An 18,621-nucleotide genomic window follows, 5' to 3' on the forward strand; every position below is an offset into this window, starting at 1 on the left:
TACACGACAGATGCTACCCAGTGCGAGAATGGAATTTCGAATGGGACAACGACCACTATTTTCTGGGTCAGATACTTCAGGGCTTTTTTTTTTCATCCCCAGCTCGTTGTGTCGATCTGGGGTTTTTATGGGTACAATGGGTCTTGGGGAAATTGGAAGGAAATGTTAATTGGTGGGACATTTCCTGGAATTAATTAATCTTTTTGAGGAGAGGGTAATAGCGGGTTTATGCCCGTAAGGGGTTGATTGATGAAGACGATCAAGGAGCCCTGAAGAGACGATGTCAGTCAATCATGGCATTTGGTTAACGGTCATGATTTATAATTAATTTCGTGAATGTCTGTCTGAATCGTTACGTAGTTTTGAATATTATTTTATGTGAGGACATTAAGTCAGGTGAGGACAGGAACTCAGGTCTGGAAATCAGGCCCAGCAGGGATTTATAATCTGCGCAGGGTTACGGTCTGTCATGCTCTGAACATAATTAGATTTTAACGCAAAGTTCCATGGGAAATTAATTTACGTTCAGACAGGAATTTATGTCTGATCATGAATTCAGTCTGGGAATTCATTTACCCCGGGATAAAAAATTGTATGTTGACGGTAATTTATACCTGGACATAAACTCATATCTGGGCTACGGTAAAAAATCAATGGAATTCATATTCTATATGAAAAATGTGAATTTCGGACTTGAGGGACAATGATTGAAAGACTAGAGGGAAGAATATTGCGGACTTACCACTGTGCACTCGCTCGTATTTCATCAGCCAGTCTTTCCATCATTTTAAAACTCACCTGGACATTGGTATCACGATCACGGGTGGAAATTGTATATTTTTCTCTTCTCGTTTTAACGGAAAATATTGGCGATCTCATCACGTCTGACGAGACGTGGGTATTTTTACTTACGGAGTAGAAACACTCGTTCGTTGATTTTTTTTTTTTCATTTTTTGCGAATGCTTCTTTGCATTCGAATGCACGAACGGTCATAAAGGAATAGTGAATTATGCAGTGGAGTGAAAAATAATTGAGAGATGTAGGTGGTTGGAATTTTTTTTTATTCTCTTCATCACCGACATTTTGTAAACGACTGCTTTACAGCGTGCAATTTTTACGAGTGGAATTAATACTTTCAGGAGACGAAAAAATATGAAAAGTAATTGAAAAAATGAAGCATACGTACAAAGAATAATCGTTCTCCAGGTAATTACCAAATAATATATAATTTTCTGTTCTGAAGGATAAATTACAAAAGTATCAAAAAATTAATATATTTTTCTCCAATATAAAACAATATAATACAAATTGACATTTGAATACAAAGGACTCCCTGCACTCTGATCACACTTGTTAATTTCACTGGCACTTCAAGGCACTGATCCTCCCACAAATCCTCTCACGTTCTGTCCCAAACGCAACGAGTTCCAACGATTCATTAGAAAAACCCATAGGAATTTGTCTTCCTCACCTTTTACCCGAATTCTGTGTATTCTGCGTTTTTCTCTTGGCCTCGAGCTTCATCATCGCCTCAATTCTCTTCTTCTCGATCTCCTCAGGCGTGCAAAGGGTCTGACTCCTAGACGATCCACTCGACGCGACGGTATTACCATCGTCTCTTACCCTTAATCTGTCAAAATTGTTAATTCCACAGTTACTGTTGTCTTTCGTCACAAAAACATTCATTCGATCAATAGCGGATTGAGTCCTTTTCAAAGCCATCTGTGTACTTACGGAGGTGGAGCTTGTCTTACCCCCTCTAGCCCCAACATTAACCCCAGAACAACTATTCATTGAACTTAATCCATTTGAACTATCAAAACTCGAGTCCGAGCGATTCCTAGATTTAAAGAATCTCCTATCGTTTCCAGAAATCGTCTGAGTCCCGGGTGCCCCCCTATTCCCATTAAACCCCCCTCTCTGCACAGCACTCGACCTCTGCGGCATCAGTGACGATCCCTTCGTCGGAATTTTGTCCTGATCCTTCCTCTGGTAGCTGCCTCCTGCACTGGAGCCAGAACTTCCAGCACTTGACGTCGCAAATCTCTTCTCCTTTTGATTTCCAGTCGTCGTGTCCTCGTATTTAGCTGCTGTTGCACATGCTGCCTTCATCAGGTCATCGAACGAATCGTCGGGGAAGTCCAGGTCGTCAAGATCAATGAAATCCGACACCTTGTGCACCTTCGAAGAAGTTCCCAGGTCCCTCGACGAGTTCTTGTTGATTGGTTCTGACTTGTGCTTCTTGAATCGTGAGGGCGATGGCGAGGGAACGGACACCTGGGGCTTCTCGACGATCTTAGGGGTTGGGGTCTTCTCCGGCTGCTGCAATGGACCAATCTTCAACTTTTCCTCGATCTCCTGGGAACACCTCAGCATCGATTCGTCGTTGAATGAGTCGTTGAACAAATCGTCGAGACTCTCCTTCTCCGTGCTATCGACTCTTGTAATTTTTGGGGCTTCGGGAACTTCTGGGGAGTCCGAAATCAAAATCACATCGTTTTGATCGTCGAAATCATCGTCGAATACGATTTCACCGGAGATTTCGTTCTGCTCGATATTCTCTGCTGATGTTTCCTCCTCATGTGATGCCACTATCTCAATTTGCGCATTCAAGGCTAAAAATTCACTCTTTAATTTGTCGAGGCTTGCGCTGTCCTGTCGGTTTATTATTCGCTTTTTAAAGGGCTTGTAGATCACTGGGGAATGAGCGTTTCGCTTCTTCTGGACCAGACGGGGGCGCTTTGGGGTGCTGGAGGCATCCGGTTTACTTTTTGAATTTGTTTTTGCCTGCGGGGATTGCCAGTCCCAGGCTACTTCATTGTTTGTGTCCTGGGTTAGAAGGAGGGGGGAGGTACGGTACTCTTGGGTCAGAGGCTCTTGGGATTGGATCTTTGAACGATTTGGCGTGTTCTGTTCTGACGGATGACGATCGGGTCTCTTGTCCTCCAATAATCCATTCTCTGTGGAAATGACAATTTTTGTTACGGTTTTTTTTTTGTTTTCAGATGGTTAAGGGTTCGCAGACTAATCGGACAATTTTGAAGGGTCTGGGCTTATTTTGAAGCCTTGAAAAATATGGTGGGGGTGAAATAAAAATTTGAGAATTTCTCTCTGCGCATAAAAATGAACTAGTAAACTGTTGTCAGTGGGCATTGAAACATTTAATTCCACTGTGATTCCGGTAATAATAAAATTCCGTTGATACTCATTATCATGTACGATTACTCAAGTTTGACCTTATTCACCTTCGATGTGCATCCTCCTGTCCAGCATCATTGGATTTTTAATATTCACATTCATGTTATTCGTGAAGACTCGAAGAGCTTTCAAACAGGTTAGTTATAACGGTATTCTATCAGATGTTGAATCTCTTCTCTCATCTTTGTTTCACAATGGACCAGTGGGTTTACGAGACCTTCTCCCGAGAATATAACTTGTTAGTCACTGGCTAAACAAGACACTTTTCCGTTTATTTATCTGGGATGAATAGTGGATATCAACAATTTAAGACTGTCGGTGACGCAGTTAGAGGTTGTCTACGGCCTGTCGTCACTGCCTTACCGAGGGAGACCACTGGAGATTCCTTGGGGCACCTCCAGTGGCGCCAGTGCCCCCAGGCAAACCTAACCTAAAAGATAACAACGACAATAGCAACAAGACAGGGCCCATTGTTGTAAATATTTTCAGTGACTGGGCAGCGTAAGTAATCGAGATGAAGGTCCAGTTGTATGAAGAAATCGTAAGTGAGTTCAAGAAATTCAAGGGATTATCGAGGGACTGCGCTTACATGCTGATACATAAATACCCAGAGTAAGAAAAACAATATGTTTACTGTCATCACCTCTCAAGACTTCCCCATTTCTTCTGGACCGTCTACTCACCCTTCATTACTCAGTCTTAATTTAATTCCCCCAGTGTTCCTGCAACCGCCATCCACGGAATAATTTCCTCGGAAATAAGGCTGAAGATGATGAGCGCCAGGGGACGACTGTCCTCACGGAACGTCAGCTACCTTGACAAATACATGACAGAGACAAATCGACCAGGCGTACCCACAGGAATAATCGTGAGGATGTCCGCAGCCCTGAACGTATGCCCGTCCTTCCTCGCCCGTATGATACTCGAGGAATACGTCGAGACTGCCGGTCCCCCATATACAAGGGCAGACATCTCCAAATACATGAAGGACACCACGCATATCGATAATCCTAGACTGGCCCACGAAATTTATCTGTGTATTCTGTACGACGACAGAAATGGAATGATATCAGACTCGTTTTGCAGTGCCGTTGGCTTTGAGTACGAGGTGAAATTGGAGAATTATCTCCAGGAGAGGAATATTCCGTACCTCACTGAGGAGAACCTAAAGGTTCAGGGCTACGACAAAACACCTGATATCAAACTGGAGGTTCCCATTGCTGTTAATGGCTTCGTAATCAATTGGATCGAGTCCAAGGCAAGATTCGGCACACCCTCGATCCACAGGTCACATCTGAACAAGCAGTACTTCAGCTACTGGAATAGGTTCGGCCCTGGGCTTGTTATCTACTGGTTTGGCTTTGTGGAGGAGCTAATAGAGTCCATTGAGGACAAATTTATTATTCTGGACCGCTTTCCAGAGGACATCACCTACATGAATCCCCTGATCGAGCTAGATAATTATCAATTGGATACGGAAGAGGAATCTTAATATTTTAGTTTACTAATTTAGTGGAAATGTGAGAATGATACATTTGTCAGGTTGTGATGTTTTTTAACCAAAAGATTTATACATAAATTTACAATGTTTTTGTACTCTGGTTTTCTTTTATTGGAATGTTCTATAACTTGTAGGGTTCATTGAACGTTTGTTGAATTTAATTAACAAATTCGTGTGCTAATTGAAGAGACAGTTGCGGATATTTTCTTACTTTCAAGGAAACATTTGCACAGCACTTCACAGGTTTTTTCCTTTCATTATTTTCGTCATGGCAACGAATTGATTGGTCGAAGTCAATGAAATTCCCCCATAAGACAGAAAATCCTTAGATTTTTAATAGAAATTGAATCAGTTAAACGATGAGTGATAACGAACTTCCTTCGGAAATCGAGGAGGATGAGAAGACTATTCTTGAAGAAATGAAAAAAATTGAGGAGCTAGATGCTTCTATTCACGATCTGGAGCTACAAATAAAGGTATTTCGCAAACGAATTTTTATGTTAAAAATATTCTGTACGAGATTTACCGTAATTCCAGAAGGGTAACGAGGACCTCTCGAAGGAACAATTTAAAAATCGTGAAAGACTAAAGGACATGATGTTGTCAAGTCCACCAGAGTGTGCCATTCTCTCTAAGAATACAATTAATTTTTTGAATTTACATAAAACTGAAGATTCCGAAGTTGATCATGAGGAAATCATCAACATGACTGACGAAGAGAAAAAACGAATCAATGATTTACTCGAGGATTTTTCAGACGATAAAGGGTTGAATCCTTACTTCATTAACGATGAGATGCAAAATATATTGACCACTGATTACAAAGATGAGTCTAATTAATGTAAGACGACGAACATAACGATTACTAATTTTTATCTTTTTTCTTTTTATCGGAGATCGTGTATTTGTCGTAGCTTTTTGTTGGATCGAAGGGCTCCCATCTGCTCGCTGGAAAGATGTGTTTATTCCTCTCGTACCAAGACCTGAAAAAATAAAATGAGAAAGAATGAGGATCTGATTAAGATTTTATTCATTAAATAGAGAAGAAATGAATTTTTCACTTGCCTCAGTAAGACTTTACCAGCATGTGACTCTTCAGTCTCCACCGAGGCATCGTGCACCATCCTGATGTCGTCATGAACATCGAAAGTGAATAGAGGACCACTTTTGCCTCTAGCTTTGGTGACAATGAAGTCATAAAATGTGTAATGATGAGGGAGAATTAAATCCTCCTTCACATACATCAGTTGATCAGCCATGACAGTCTTGAGTTCACTGAACTCTCGTCGCAGGACCTCCAGGCACCGTTGGAGTAGCTGATAGATAGAGTTACCTGCCAACAGTGCGAACTATTCCCCATTAGTGATGAGCTCAACGACCATAACTCTCCAAATTTATTGTCAATAATTTTTTATTCATTTCTCCCACACGAATGACGAGTGAAACAATAGGTAAACCCTTACCTTTCTTCATCATGACACTCCTCCTGTGTCCAGAACCATCCCAGTAGCTGAAGGTGATCTCGATCTCTTCCTCCTTGAGGGCATTCTGCTTCATAGCCCACTCCTGCCTGAGTTCCTCTCGCAACCTGTTCTCCTCTTCCTCTCTCTCCCTGTCCCTCAGGAAACTCGTGTCCACGTGTGGATTTTTCTTAATTTTCTTGACAGCTGGTGTTGCATCATCGTCTTCAGAATTCTCCTCCGAATCCTCCTCATCCTCGTCAAGATTAAATGACAATGCCTGAATCTGCTTCTTCTGTTTATTCTTCTCTGCCTGTTTTGCTGCAAGTGCCCTCTCTTTCTCCTGCTCCTTCTCTTTCTCCTTCTGTGCTAATTTTCTTTCTCGTTCCTTGACAATGTTCTCCTGCTTAGCTTTCATCTCGTTCAAGGTTACCAGGCCTATCGTCGAGGTCTTCAGCTGTTGTTCAACAGCATTGTAGTGAGTGGCGAATTTATTCTCGATGTTGTGGATCTTCAGGTCGTCTTCGATTTTCTTTTTACGAAGTTCTATTTCTTGTTGGGCTATCTCTCGTTTTTTCATCAACTGCATTGCTCTGCCAGCCTCACTGGCTGCTCCTTTGTAGTGGGCCATTGTTTATTAATTAATTTCTCAACGACTTAATGAATATTCGATGGTTTGTTGATGACAATATAACCTATTTCAGGTGCAGGATGTTGTTAACACTTTGGAATTTTTTTGTCACTCAATTATTTTACTTTTTAGGGCGATAATTCACTACCCAAAGACTCCACAAAATTGTTGAACTGTTTTTTGCACAAAATAATTGTTATTTAAGTCGATAATATGTTGAAAATGTTGGATACACATGGAGAAGTGTCAAAACAACATTTTATAATGAAGCACGAAACAGGGAAAGGACAAAGAAGGGGGAGGTTCTTTACTTTATCGACATATTTTGCCGAGTTGTGAACATTATCAATAATTAGTAAAAACCATTAAAAAAGTAAAAAATAACTAGTCAATAACAATCGTAATAACGATGGAAACAAATTTATTTTATGGTTATACAAAGCCTGGGAAAAATATATCCAACGATATCACTAATCGAACATGGCGGATTCCCTGGAGATAATCGATTATGTCATAGTCATAATCGATCATTTGCCAATCGATAATCGATTAGAGCAAAACCCGGCATGCAACGCGGCGATCACGGTGGCCCTAGTCGCTTGGAAAAGTGGAACTGCGCATGGGCAAGATGGCGGTGGGTCATTGGCACTGAACGACGAGTTTGGTGAATACTCGTGGGTTTTTGCGGAAAGTCAGGATAAAATCACCTAATTAGTTATTAAAACTACGCAGATTGGCTAACTATCATGGAGAGGAACGATCTGATCGCGAATTTGAGGTGAATATTCATAAATTATATCCGCTAGAACGAAAAATGAAAGTCCAGACACACAAACCGAGTGCGCAACGACTCCGCGCAATTACGTAATGGCGGTGAGTCGCTGGCACTGACCAACGAGTTTGGCGAATACTCTTGGATTTTCTGAGGAAAGATGGGATAAAGTCATCTAATTAATTATGAAGACTACCCGAATTGAGTAATTATCGTGGAGAGGAAGTGTTTGACGATGAATCGAAGGACAATTTTCGTCAATTACGTAGACCAGAACGGTATTAACAAACAGAGTTACCCTTCCAGAAGGGTTTTGGTGATGCTCTTCGGTTTTTCGCGGAAAATAAGGGTAAAATCAATAAAATAATTACAAATATTATTCTAAATTACTAGTCATCATGGCGAGCAACGATTTAAAATTGCATTTGACGACAATTTTCGTAAACTGCCAGCGCTAGAGCAAAATAAAAATTTGGCAAAACAATCTCATGAGCAACATGCCTCCGTAAATTCACCATGACAACTAGTCTGGTGGGAAACAATGGGTTTGATGACTTCTAGATATTTTCATACGAATGGAGAAGAACATCACGAACATGATGTCATCAATAATTAATAACTATGAACTGCAACAATTTTACAATGAATTTATCGCTTAGTTCGAGGTATTCACAAGTTCAAATGTGTTTCCTCGTCTTTTTACGTGTCAGCTTTTCTGCCACATTACAAGATGGCGCCTGCTGTACAATTCTGGGGAGACTAATGAGTGTTTCGACCGTTTTGTGATAATAATTGATTTTTTAATGAATCGAAAGTCAATGCAAAATTGAGGAAAATTAAGTTTTTAAATTGAGAAGGACATGAATAATTAATAAAACATCAATAATTTTTTTTTATTTTAGTGCTGTGAGTGGTGAAGTGCATTGGAAGTTTCGTTCTTACCGACGTGTAGTGCAAGTCTCAAGATGGCGAAGTTTGTGCTCAATCCTGCAAGTGTCTTAATTTAATTTTTTTTATCAGTCATTTAATTTTTTAAAAAATCGCTAGTGAAGTATGAAAAGTGAAAAGTGATGATGCAAGAAAGAAATGATTTAGCGATAAAATTGGTGTTTGTGAAAAGTGAAAAGCCGTTTGAACGAGAAAAAATCAGGAAATTCTGGGAGTTCATCGGACACCATCCAGAGCTGCAACCGTATGTCCCGCCGATCGGTGAGTCCCCAGAATTTAATTAATTAGATATTCATTGGTTATTGCGGTGATTAGAAATGAAGCGGAAAGAATGCGAAGAAACGAGGAAATTCACTCAGACTCACCAATGTGAGGTTGGAACCCTCCCTGAGGTCTCAAGTCCCCATAAAACTTCGCGTCCTGAGCCCTCGAAATGCCCCAAGAGTCGCATATTTGGGTAATAATTCAAGTCCCAGAGTTTAAGGGGTCATTCAAGGATTTTAATTATTTTTTCCTATCAAACTCTTCTCCCCTGCCCCTATTTGTGATGAGTAGATGTCAGAATATGGATTTTTGGATTTTGAATTTTTTTGGCAATTAAATTGTCTCAATCATTAGACGTTCTGAAGTATTAAATTCCATCGTTAACGATGTCAAGTACATTTTCCATTTTTTGTAGTCAAATATTTCTTTTTTTTTTTTTTTTTTTTTCATTTACTTCTAGACCTGATACGAGAAATTCATTTGAGCTATATTCACCCCCCCCCCCTTCGCGTTCCCGGGCCCTTTTATTTAATTATCTAACGGCCAAGTAAATTAGAAAAATTGAAATCGCAAATAACTTCGAAAAAAACTACCATATTCGCAAAAAAAAACAAAATTAATATTCAAATAATATTCCATTTGTCTTTAAGAAGAACTTGAGAGGCCCCTAATCATTCACCTCACCCAATAGAAAAAAATTGACAAATTTCTCGCTTAATTTTAAGCACAAAGTCCCTGACCCTAGCATCGGAGATAGAAGAGACCTATCAAGACCTGAACAATGAACTTCTAGCATTCGAAAAGCGAAAACAAACCGAAGAATCCCGACAAGTTGAATCGATAGACGAAGACTCATGGGAATATATGGCCCTAGATTCGAGATCCCATGATTTTCCATCCCATTGCTAATTACACTAGTATTCTATTTAATTTTTTTTACCTCATGATGGAATTAATAATAAAAGGATTAAACAAAATAGGAGGAAAAATAGACAAGTGGCCTCGCGTAAACCACTGATTACGCAATTAATGCCAGTTGGCGTTGGTGGTTAAGGCGCTAGTCATCTGACTCTGTTGCATATTCGTTTCGGGGTGTACCTTAACGCGGTAAAAGGTAAATCGAGATCGTGGTTTATCATCTATAACGAGGTTAGGGTTATCTAGCCCGATGCAGGCTCAACGCCAGAGGGATTGGATATCGAATATCAAGTAATATTTAGTGGGAGAGTGGGTGGTGATGATAGGGCGGCGGGGGGGGGGGGGGGGAGGTTGAGGGGAAAATTCACTAACTAGTGCATGGTAGCAAGGTGCATTTTATAACGAGGTAAACCTGTTGTATTTTTCATTTGACGATAATGAAGAGGGAATTAATTATAAATTCGTGTCGATGTCGAAGCGATTCTCATTAATCCGGATATTCCTGTCAGAAGATAAAATAAAAATTTGAGACATAATTTTTTATTTATTTAAGGGGAACGGAATTTCTGCATTTCATAGACAATTATTTATTTATCTTTATTGATAAATATACAGTTTTAAACGGAGTCATTGTTCATTAAAAACGCGTGCGTTGACGAGTACCTGAAGCTGTCACTCGAAAATTATTGAATATTATTTAGTAATTAATTTTGTTTATTTTTTTTAATGAAGTTTGTTATTATTTTTCGGGTGTCACCAGCTTCAGGTATATTTCATTGACCATGTGCCAGTAGACGAAGGTTTTTTTAACCATCAGCTGCAATAATAATTAGGGAATTAATTATGGTTTAGTCTTGATATCAAAATGAAAAAAAAAAAATCAACCTTATGATTACCTACAGCAACGGTGTCCGATCACCCGTTAATAAGGAAGCTCGATTGATCCTGAAGATAACAGAATCGACGTTGTTCCACTGTTGCTATATATATCCATCAGGTATGGTCGTTCCCTCAGGGACAAAAAAGAACTCGAACATTTTAAATACGGTGTATACCGAAAAAGTTGAGGGGACGACGTCGTGAATACGTCGTAACGAATTTGTTTCCCTGACCAATGAGCCAGAAACTGTACCCCCACAACTTATTTCTTTTTACCTTCGTCCCCTCGTGAAGGAGAATTTTTTTAGGGCCCTAGACTTTATTTTATAAATATAAAATACTTCAATACTTAAACTCTAATTTTTTCATTCATTAATTACCACTAGAATTCATTTCTTCATTTTTTTTTCTGTTTTTTATTTTTTTTTTCTTTTTTTGACAATTTTTTTTTTCACGTTTTCAATTTAAATATTTAAATAATATTGAATAATTCAGCTTTTTCATCCGCTTTTGTTTAAATCAGTAATTAATATCGGGGTTTTGGGGGTTGTTTTTTTTATTGCCTCCAAAATTATTGAAAATTGTGTAAATATTTTAATACTTCATGAAAATTTATTATGAACTCATGGCATCTCGTGTTTCCGGGGCTTTGCCAACAATACCCGCAGACAAATGAGCATCCCACCACCCTATTGTTCGTCCTGCTCCTTCTGATAAAAATACAAAACAGTGGTTGCTGTTACCGGGGTGTCCTTTAAAGTGAGAGGTAGATATTGAGACTGGGGGGTCTTCGATCAACCTGATGCGGGCCAACGCCGATTAAGCCGTCGTTGCTTCGTCGAATTTACGTCAGGTTACTTGTTCCTGATCATTGTTTTTTACAAGTTTCGATTTTCAATAGGATCTTCGTCAATCGGCGACTGGGTACCGTATCCTTACATAGAAAAATTCACAGGGAATTATTTATCTCAGTAACAATTACCCGGAGGAAATAATTTCCCCGATCATTAGATTATGGAGCGTTCAATAATTCGTTTAATTTTTTTTATTTGTTGAAAAATAAAAAAAAAACACATTAGTAATTAGGAAAATTCAGTAATTTTGTTCTAGTTCGTTCAGTTGGATCTTCGGAAAGTTAAATAAATTTTTTAGTTGAGGCTCCGAGGCTGGTTTTTGGATCTACAATAATGTAATGGATTTTCAAAATTTGGAGATTTTTTTTGTGATTAATGAAATTGTTTAATTTTAAATAATCTCGGGGATTAAATTAAAATGGAAAAAAATATGATAGTGGATGTTCGGGAGCGCTGCCAAATTAACAAAGATTTATGACCACACCCGAGAAGACCCGATGTTCCATTCTATTAACGTCGTATTATACTCGCCCCGTAAAATTACCTGGCCAACTGGTTATACGTTGCGTTTAGAGGGACGTGGAATCGCGTGTTTTCGATTCAATACGTGTAAGACGTTTAACTCGCATTGCGCTTTACGCTTCCGTTTGGCCAATTTACATTTGAATTTTGATTAATGGAAATTTCCGGCTAATGGAATGGCCTCGGTGAGGAAAATATCACGGGGGAATTCATTTTATTTTATAATTGAAATGATGATTTTGAGTTTAACAACTTTATTAATGCATTTGATGAGATGTTTGAAATTTTTTTGAGAGGAAATAATCGTGAATTTGGATGTTTTTTTTTTTATTTATTTGATTTTGAAGACAGTGAGAGTATAAGTGTTTCTTACTATTTAAAAATACTATTTTCGCTGGTGGATTCGTCAGTGAAAATAGTATTTTGTGTACATGGAGAGGAAAATGTGATAATTTTTATGGTGTGATTACGAGAAAAATTACTTTGTTGTAAAAAAAAATTACTGTGCCGCGTAGTAAATTTTGTTTATTGGATCAGGAAAAGTTCTATATCGGCCTCATAAAAATTGATACATTTCCCATGACGAAGTCCAACGTCGGCAATAATCGGTTATATTCGGCGCTCATCGTTAACCAATCGCAATGAGTTGGAGAAGAATTTCTGGGTGACACAGTAAAAAATGAAGGAAGGCCCAATAAAATAAACTGATAATAAGGGATAAGAATTGCTATCAATTTTTTATTTTATCCTCAAATAAAAAATTATAGACCTTCAAATTTTATTGTGCTGTTTAGTAAATTTTACGAAGCCACATATTATTAATTACAAAAAAATTATTTTAATTTTTACTTGTGAGTAAAAGATATTCCATTGCACCTCGATTCTAGTCCCCCGCACCGTAATTTTTCACAGACTTTTCTCTTCGTGTAAATATGACGGAATAATTACGACTTTTTGAGTGAACTTTCAAGACAAAGTCCAGAACGTTTCAGAAAAACTGAAACATTCAGTTAAAAAATTCATAACTATTCCACAATTTTTACTAAATACTGTTTTCACTGACAGATTACGGAACAGGCAATTAATTGTTAAAGAATTTTTTTCCACCGTTTTAAACTTTTTCCGAAAAATTCCCTAAAAAATTGCGTAACTTTTCCGTAATTTTGACCGAATACACTTTTCACCGATTATCAATCCCATAATTCAAATGATACTAACAAATCACTGATATCATTATCAAATTCAAATATGGGGATAAATAGTTCCTTTCTAACTCATCATCAAATATTGATAATGATTTTTGATTAGAAATATGAAGATGAAAAAAAAAAATAATTCCCGACATCCTCATTTCCAAGAAGACACATTTGTTTCTAAACGGTCTAGCGACTTTATAATTTCATTACGGGTTCTCGGGTTCTTCGCCTTGCCCCCAATATATACGTGGGTCCACCTTATTTCTCAGAGCCGTAGACCATCTGGCACCATCTTCCATCGTTCATCTTGATCGTTGGATCGTAACCGATCGAATCGATCGAATTCTCTACCCCCATCAACATCAGCATACGCATCTTACTCCGTAGTACCGAGAAATCGTTTACCAAGTGCCGTCCATTGGGCCCCTCCCCCACCTACAAACCTTGTAATTTACTTAATTTTAATTTACATGATATCATATCGTTCCATAAATTTCCCATTTGGAGGAGGAAGAAATTTTTTAACTGCGTGATACCATTTTTTTAATCTTAATTGTATTTTTATTGGGTTTATTCGGCGGTGAGGGGGTGGGGGGGGTGAGGGATAAAAAAAATTGACCTAAAATGTTGTGAGATTGTGAGGCACACAAAACACCGGTATCCAGCCTCCTGGGAATCGGTTACGTCATCGGTGGTGTGTTTAGCCCGTGTGAGAGATTTTTTATTGCTATATTTTTTTTTTGTTTTGTCTACACACACACCGGAAGCGAATAAAAATACTCCAGTTATCGATTTTACGCGGGATATGGCTACAGTTTTTATCTTCATGACTGTGGTGATATGATTAGGGGATTCAGTGAATGAATTCAGTTTCATTGCGGAGAGAAATTTTTTATTGAAAAATTACAGAACAGATAGGCAATTTTTTCATTGAATGTTCTATAATTTTTCGGAAACGTTCTGGACTTTTTGAGGAAAGTTCACTCAAAAAGCGCGAAATCGTTCCCTAATTTTTATCGAATATTATTTTTACTATTAGATTACGGAACAGGAACGTTATTTTTTAATAATTTGTTTCTTCGTTCATCCATTTTGCATTTTCAAACACAAAAAAAAAATTATTTATAATTTTAACATCATTTTTAATACATTTTCTCGGATTTTTAGTCATTTACATAGTTTTTGTTGCTATTTTTCAACCGAAGATTTATAACACAATTTTTTTTGTTTAACTTTCTTGTCGGATTTGATAATATTTATTCTGAAATCAGTAAATTCATAAATTTTAATTTAATAGAATTTATTGTTTCTATGGGAAATAGAATAATCGTCTGAATGATGGAAATGATAATAAACAATTATTAACATATATTATTCAAACTCAATGGACTTTATTGACAAATTCATGGCGCATGGTTGTGGAGGAAGTGCAATAGTTGAGGACAAGTTTAGTGTATTAAGTAGCCGTTCCGTCCGCTGTCAGTCTACGCTCTAATTAATTATAATTGACGTCCGCGTGAAGCTTCACGCAGTCACTTATTCTGGTACACATGCAAAACTAGTGGTACGAACACGTCCTTGTTGGTGCACACATGAACAATTCGATTTCTTTCACATTTGTTTCACAAATGTTCATTTCTCCGTTGCATCTCACTGATTTTTTTCGGCGAAAGTAGAGCACCCGGGCGACAATTATTTAAACAATTTCATGGTGTTGTATAATAGTAAATGGCGACAGCCAACCGACGCATCATCACTTCGAGTATTTAGATTAGTTGACTCCAATTACCGCTGGGTGCCGTGAGAATTTCGTAGAGTGATTAAATGTATTAATGAGCCACCCGATGAGGAAATATTCGTTAAATAAATTTTTCGGGGGTTTTCGAGGGCCCGTTTATCAACAAAATTCGATTTGAAAATTAACATCATCAGAATTTGATATATTAATGAATTTTTTAATTTACCTTTAATCATCAAATTTATTAATTAAATTCGTTACAACTCTGGACATGAAATTTTCATTTTTCTGTTTCTCACATTTTATGTTACTCTTCTTTTATTTACCCGACATTATTTTTACTTCACATATTTTTTTATATTCAATTTGTAAGTGTAATCATAGAGAAATTGAAATGGGAAACAGTGAAAAGAGAGAGAAAGAGGGCCCGACAAAACGGAGCTTCGTAATGATATGGTTTTCGGTTTCCAACGTTGAAACACGATTCTTGACTGTAGGATAGGTCGGGTACATGGCATCGTGTTTTATATACAAAATTTTTTTTTTTCTATCACAACGAATCGACTTTTTGGTGAAAATTTTGAGTGCCAAAGCTCCTGGCAATTTCGTTGATGAATAATTTTCATCGGGTTAAATTGAAATATTGAGTGAATAATTATTATCATTTGAGGATGAAAAGGGATTCAGTAGAGTGGGACAGGGGGAGGGGTGGGTAGGGGTTTATGAATAAAAATAATTGAATTATCTGGTCCGGAGTTGTAACAAGGAGGTACCCAGTGACGGTGATTGGAGGAAACTCGACCAATGGTGGCTCACGTTCTATCTCCAACGAGACTGTGGTTGAAGGTGAGGCCAGGTGGGTTTAAGGAGGTGGATTTGTCTCTCTTGTTCATGCCGTATCTCTCCCCTTCTGTCTTCCCTCCCTCCATCACTTCTTTGCCCCTTTTTTTCATCGTATTTTGTTCATGTCTCTATCGTACAAAACCTCATGAAGAATTTACGGAGAAAAAATTTTTTATGATATTTTTAACGCGAGTTTTAAAAACAATTTCAATTGCTCAGGTGGGAAATAAATTAAAGTTGTTAGGGTAATATTTCTCGATTGGAAAAATAATTGAAGTTGTTACGGTAAAATGTGTGGATTTGTGGTAAAATTTTTGAGAATTGTCGAATAATTTTTATAGAAGATCTGGGGAAAATTGGGGTTTAAATCAGAGGAAAAGAAATTTTAGGTAAAATTAGTAATGTAGGGGGGACATGGGGGACAAGGGGAGTTTTATGACAGAAATTAGATTCCCAATTAGTTGATTGTTATTTCGTTTCAGGTCTCGCTCTTTAGAGGACTAATTTTTATTCGAAATTTGTTTCTGTGGAATGAAATTTTCGGTGCTACATGGAGGGATAAATTCTTGAAAAATTACGTGTCAATTCCGTAATCTAATCAAAATAGTATTCAGTAAAAATTACGGAATAGTTACGCATTTTTTCCGGAAAGTTCCCTGAAAAAATGCATAACTATTCCGTAATTTTGACTGACAAATTACGGAACGGGTACGTAATATTTCCAAAAATTTTCTCTTCGTGCATTAGAGGAATTATTACAGAAATTATTTCCTGATGACGATCATTTTTCGCCTCATTCCCTTCAAACCGATATTTTTTTCCCCGACTTTTCTTTCCGTTTGGAAAATAAACAATTTCATGAAAATTCATTTTAATTTAATTTCTGAATTTTTTTTTTCTTTTAATTCTATGGTGTGAATGTACCTCCCCCTTATTTTCACGTTGTATGTATGCACAAAAGTCTAGTATCCCTGGAATTTTGTACATCCGGGGTAGCCGGCTGTTCAGTTCAGTTATCCACCAAGTTCAAAGCTGAGGAGGAGAAATGAAAGAATTGAAGGGGTTAAAGAATGAGTATTCACCCTGTTCGATATCTTCGATACGATCGGTAGTTACTTAGCGCCTCCACCGTGCCAGTTCGATCACTATCTCCTGTATTGCCGGTGAAGCGACTCTCTTCCACCTCTTTACATCGGGCATTTGCTCATTTTTTTTTTTTTTTTTTTTTTTTTAATTTTATAACTCCCAGTCATAAACCCCACCGTCTCGTTACATCGTAAATTTAAACATTCAATTTGCTTATTGATTGCATCCTGGACGTTAATGTTTCTGAAAATTGAATTAGGTGGGAGCTCAGTAAATTATTTTTTCAAAAATTTTCCACTAATTCATTTCCCAACAATTGAAAATTGACTCATTCACCTATTTATTCATTTAACTATTCACTAATCATCTACTAATTTACTAATTAAATTTTTTAATCACAAGGTCACGATTAATTTCCCTATATTTAACAAAACAACGGAATTGAAATAAATTTCATTCATTTTCTTAATCAATTTGCAATTAATCAATAGAAAATTGATTTTAAAAATTATCTGAAGGTAGGAAATGACCAAGTGAAGTGGAGTAAAGCAAGATGTCTATAGACTGAGTGGATTAGAGGCGGCTTTTCACTGGCAGGCCCATTGTTGCCAGCATAATACGGTTATGATTTAGTTTAGTGAACGCGAGGATGCGAATACGACGTTGTAAGGATGGACGAGTGAGGAGTGAGGAAGAGAGACAGAGGGGGAGGGGGAGAGGGGAGGGGGGAATCTAGCTGACGTGTGGGGTAGGGACTGCTCGATGGGGACTCTGGTGTCGAGTTACATGGGTTAGGGCCCCATCGAGCCTCCATCCACACGTCCTCCGCGCATACACACTCCTCGTTCATTCTTTACTTCTTTCCTCCCTGCAATTCTCATTTTTTTTTTTTTATTTCTCCTTTTTATTTTTTTCTGGATAAAAGTTGTAGTCTCTCTCTTGCTTGCCGTTCACATTTCTATAGGTACCACGCGGACAAAATCACTTTGGATTTATGTCAAAAAATTACTCGTCCGATGATGATGATTTCATGGAAATTAACAATTGCGTGTCACGTCTTATAAATAATTTTAATAAATTTTATTTACAAATATTTGAAGGTTTGTCGGAGTTTGATGATGTTCAAGGTCGTTTCATAATCTGAATTTCACGTGTTTTTCCCTTTTTCGTTTCTCTTCTATATTAAACAACATTAAATTACAAAATAAAAGTATTTTTTATTCGTGAAAATCTGGAGATATATCTAGACCACACGGCTTTCCAGGAACTTCTCAAAAAAGTCCCGAAAATGAAAAAGTAAAGTGAAAACAAAAAAAAAAAAATGCATTTCAGAGGTAGGAATTTAAATTTCACAAATTAGTCTGTCCATTACACCCCCGTTGCAATCGGATTTTGTGATCTGACCGACGGCCGCCACCAGGCGCTCCTTCTCCTCCTCTTCCTCCCCCTCATACCCCCCCCCCCCTCTACCATGCATTTCTCTTTAATATTCCCTCCCTGTTATTTTTTTTTTTTTCCTTTTTTCTCGGGTTCTTTCGAAAAAAATTTTTATCATGTTAGTTAAAAGATCCTCACACACAGGACTGAAGAGGAAGCAACGGAGTAAGCGGAACATCCACGTGAGAGGATTTCCTGGAAAGGCGTGGGCGCCTCCCTACCTACCCCCCCTTTTTATACCCCTCTGTTACCTCTGTTCTCCCCCCCCCCCCACCCAATCTCTACCTTCACAAATCATAACGCTCGTTTTTGCAAGGGCTTTCGCTACTCCTTGCGAAAATAACCACCACATGTATGAGACAACTGGAGATCA

At 37.9% G+C, this 18,621-nt stretch overlaps 4 protein-coding genes across 4 annotated transcripts in view; 2 read left to right on the forward strand and 2 right to left on the reverse strand.

Annotated features, from left to right (window-relative positions):
- Nucleotides 1-1,045: 1,045 nt before the first annotated feature.
- Nucleotides 1,046-3,525, reverse strand: LOC135170000 (uncharacterized). The gene is made up of 2 exons (XM_064135489.1): nucleotides 3,247-3,525; nucleotides 1,046-2,961 (listed from the first exon to the last, which is right to left on the reverse strand). The coding sequence occupies exons 1-2, from the start codon at nucleotides 3,299-3,301 to the stop codon at nucleotides 1,469-1,471; spliced, it is 1,548 nt and encodes a 515-aa protein (XP_063991559.1). The 5' UTR covers nucleotides 3,302-3,525; the 3' UTR covers nucleotides 1,046-1,468.
- A 104-nt stretch (nucleotides 3,526-3,629) lies between these two features.
- LOC135170018 (CDAN1-interacting nuclease 1) lies at nucleotides 3,630-4,795 on the forward strand. The gene is made up of 2 exons (XM_064135510.1): nucleotides 3,630-3,811; nucleotides 3,917-4,795. Exons 1-2 carry the CDS (start codon nucleotides 3,714-3,716, stop codon nucleotides 4,689-4,691), a joined length of 873 nt encoding a protein of 290 aa, XP_063991580.1. The 5' UTR covers nucleotides 3,630-3,713; the 3' UTR covers nucleotides 4,692-4,795.
- A 16-nt stretch (nucleotides 4,796-4,811) lies between these two features.
- On the reverse strand, nucleotides 4,812-7,231 carry LOC135170011 (protein FAM50 homolog). Its single transcript, XM_064135503.1, has 3 exons — nucleotides 6,164-7,231; nucleotides 5,766-6,033; nucleotides 4,812-5,683 (listed from the first exon to the last, which is right to left on the reverse strand). Exons 1-3 carry the CDS (start codon nucleotides 6,789-6,791, stop codon nucleotides 5,566-5,568), a joined length of 1,014 nt encoding a protein of 337 aa, XP_063991573.1. The 5' UTR covers nucleotides 6,792-7,231; the 3' UTR covers nucleotides 4,812-5,565.
- A 1,402-nt stretch (nucleotides 7,232-8,633) lies between these two features.
- Nucleotides 8,634-18,621, forward strand: part of LOC135169995 (organic cation transporter protein) — a 107,630-nt gene continuing 97,642 nt past the window's right edge. Inside the window, exon 1 of the mRNA XM_064135482.1 lies at nucleotides 8,634-8,772. The gene's annotated coding sequence lies outside the window, so the exon portion shown is untranslated. The remainder of the gene's footprint in view (nucleotides 8,773-18,621) is intronic.

This window comes from Diachasmimorpha longicaudata, chromosome 16, assembly GCF_034640455.1.
Source record: "Diachasmimorpha longicaudata isolate KC_UGA_2023 chromosome 16, iyDiaLong2, whole genome shotgun sequence".
NCBI classification, from domain to species: domain Eukaryota; kingdom Metazoa; phylum Arthropoda; class Insecta; order Hymenoptera; family Braconidae; genus Diachasmimorpha; species Diachasmimorpha longicaudata.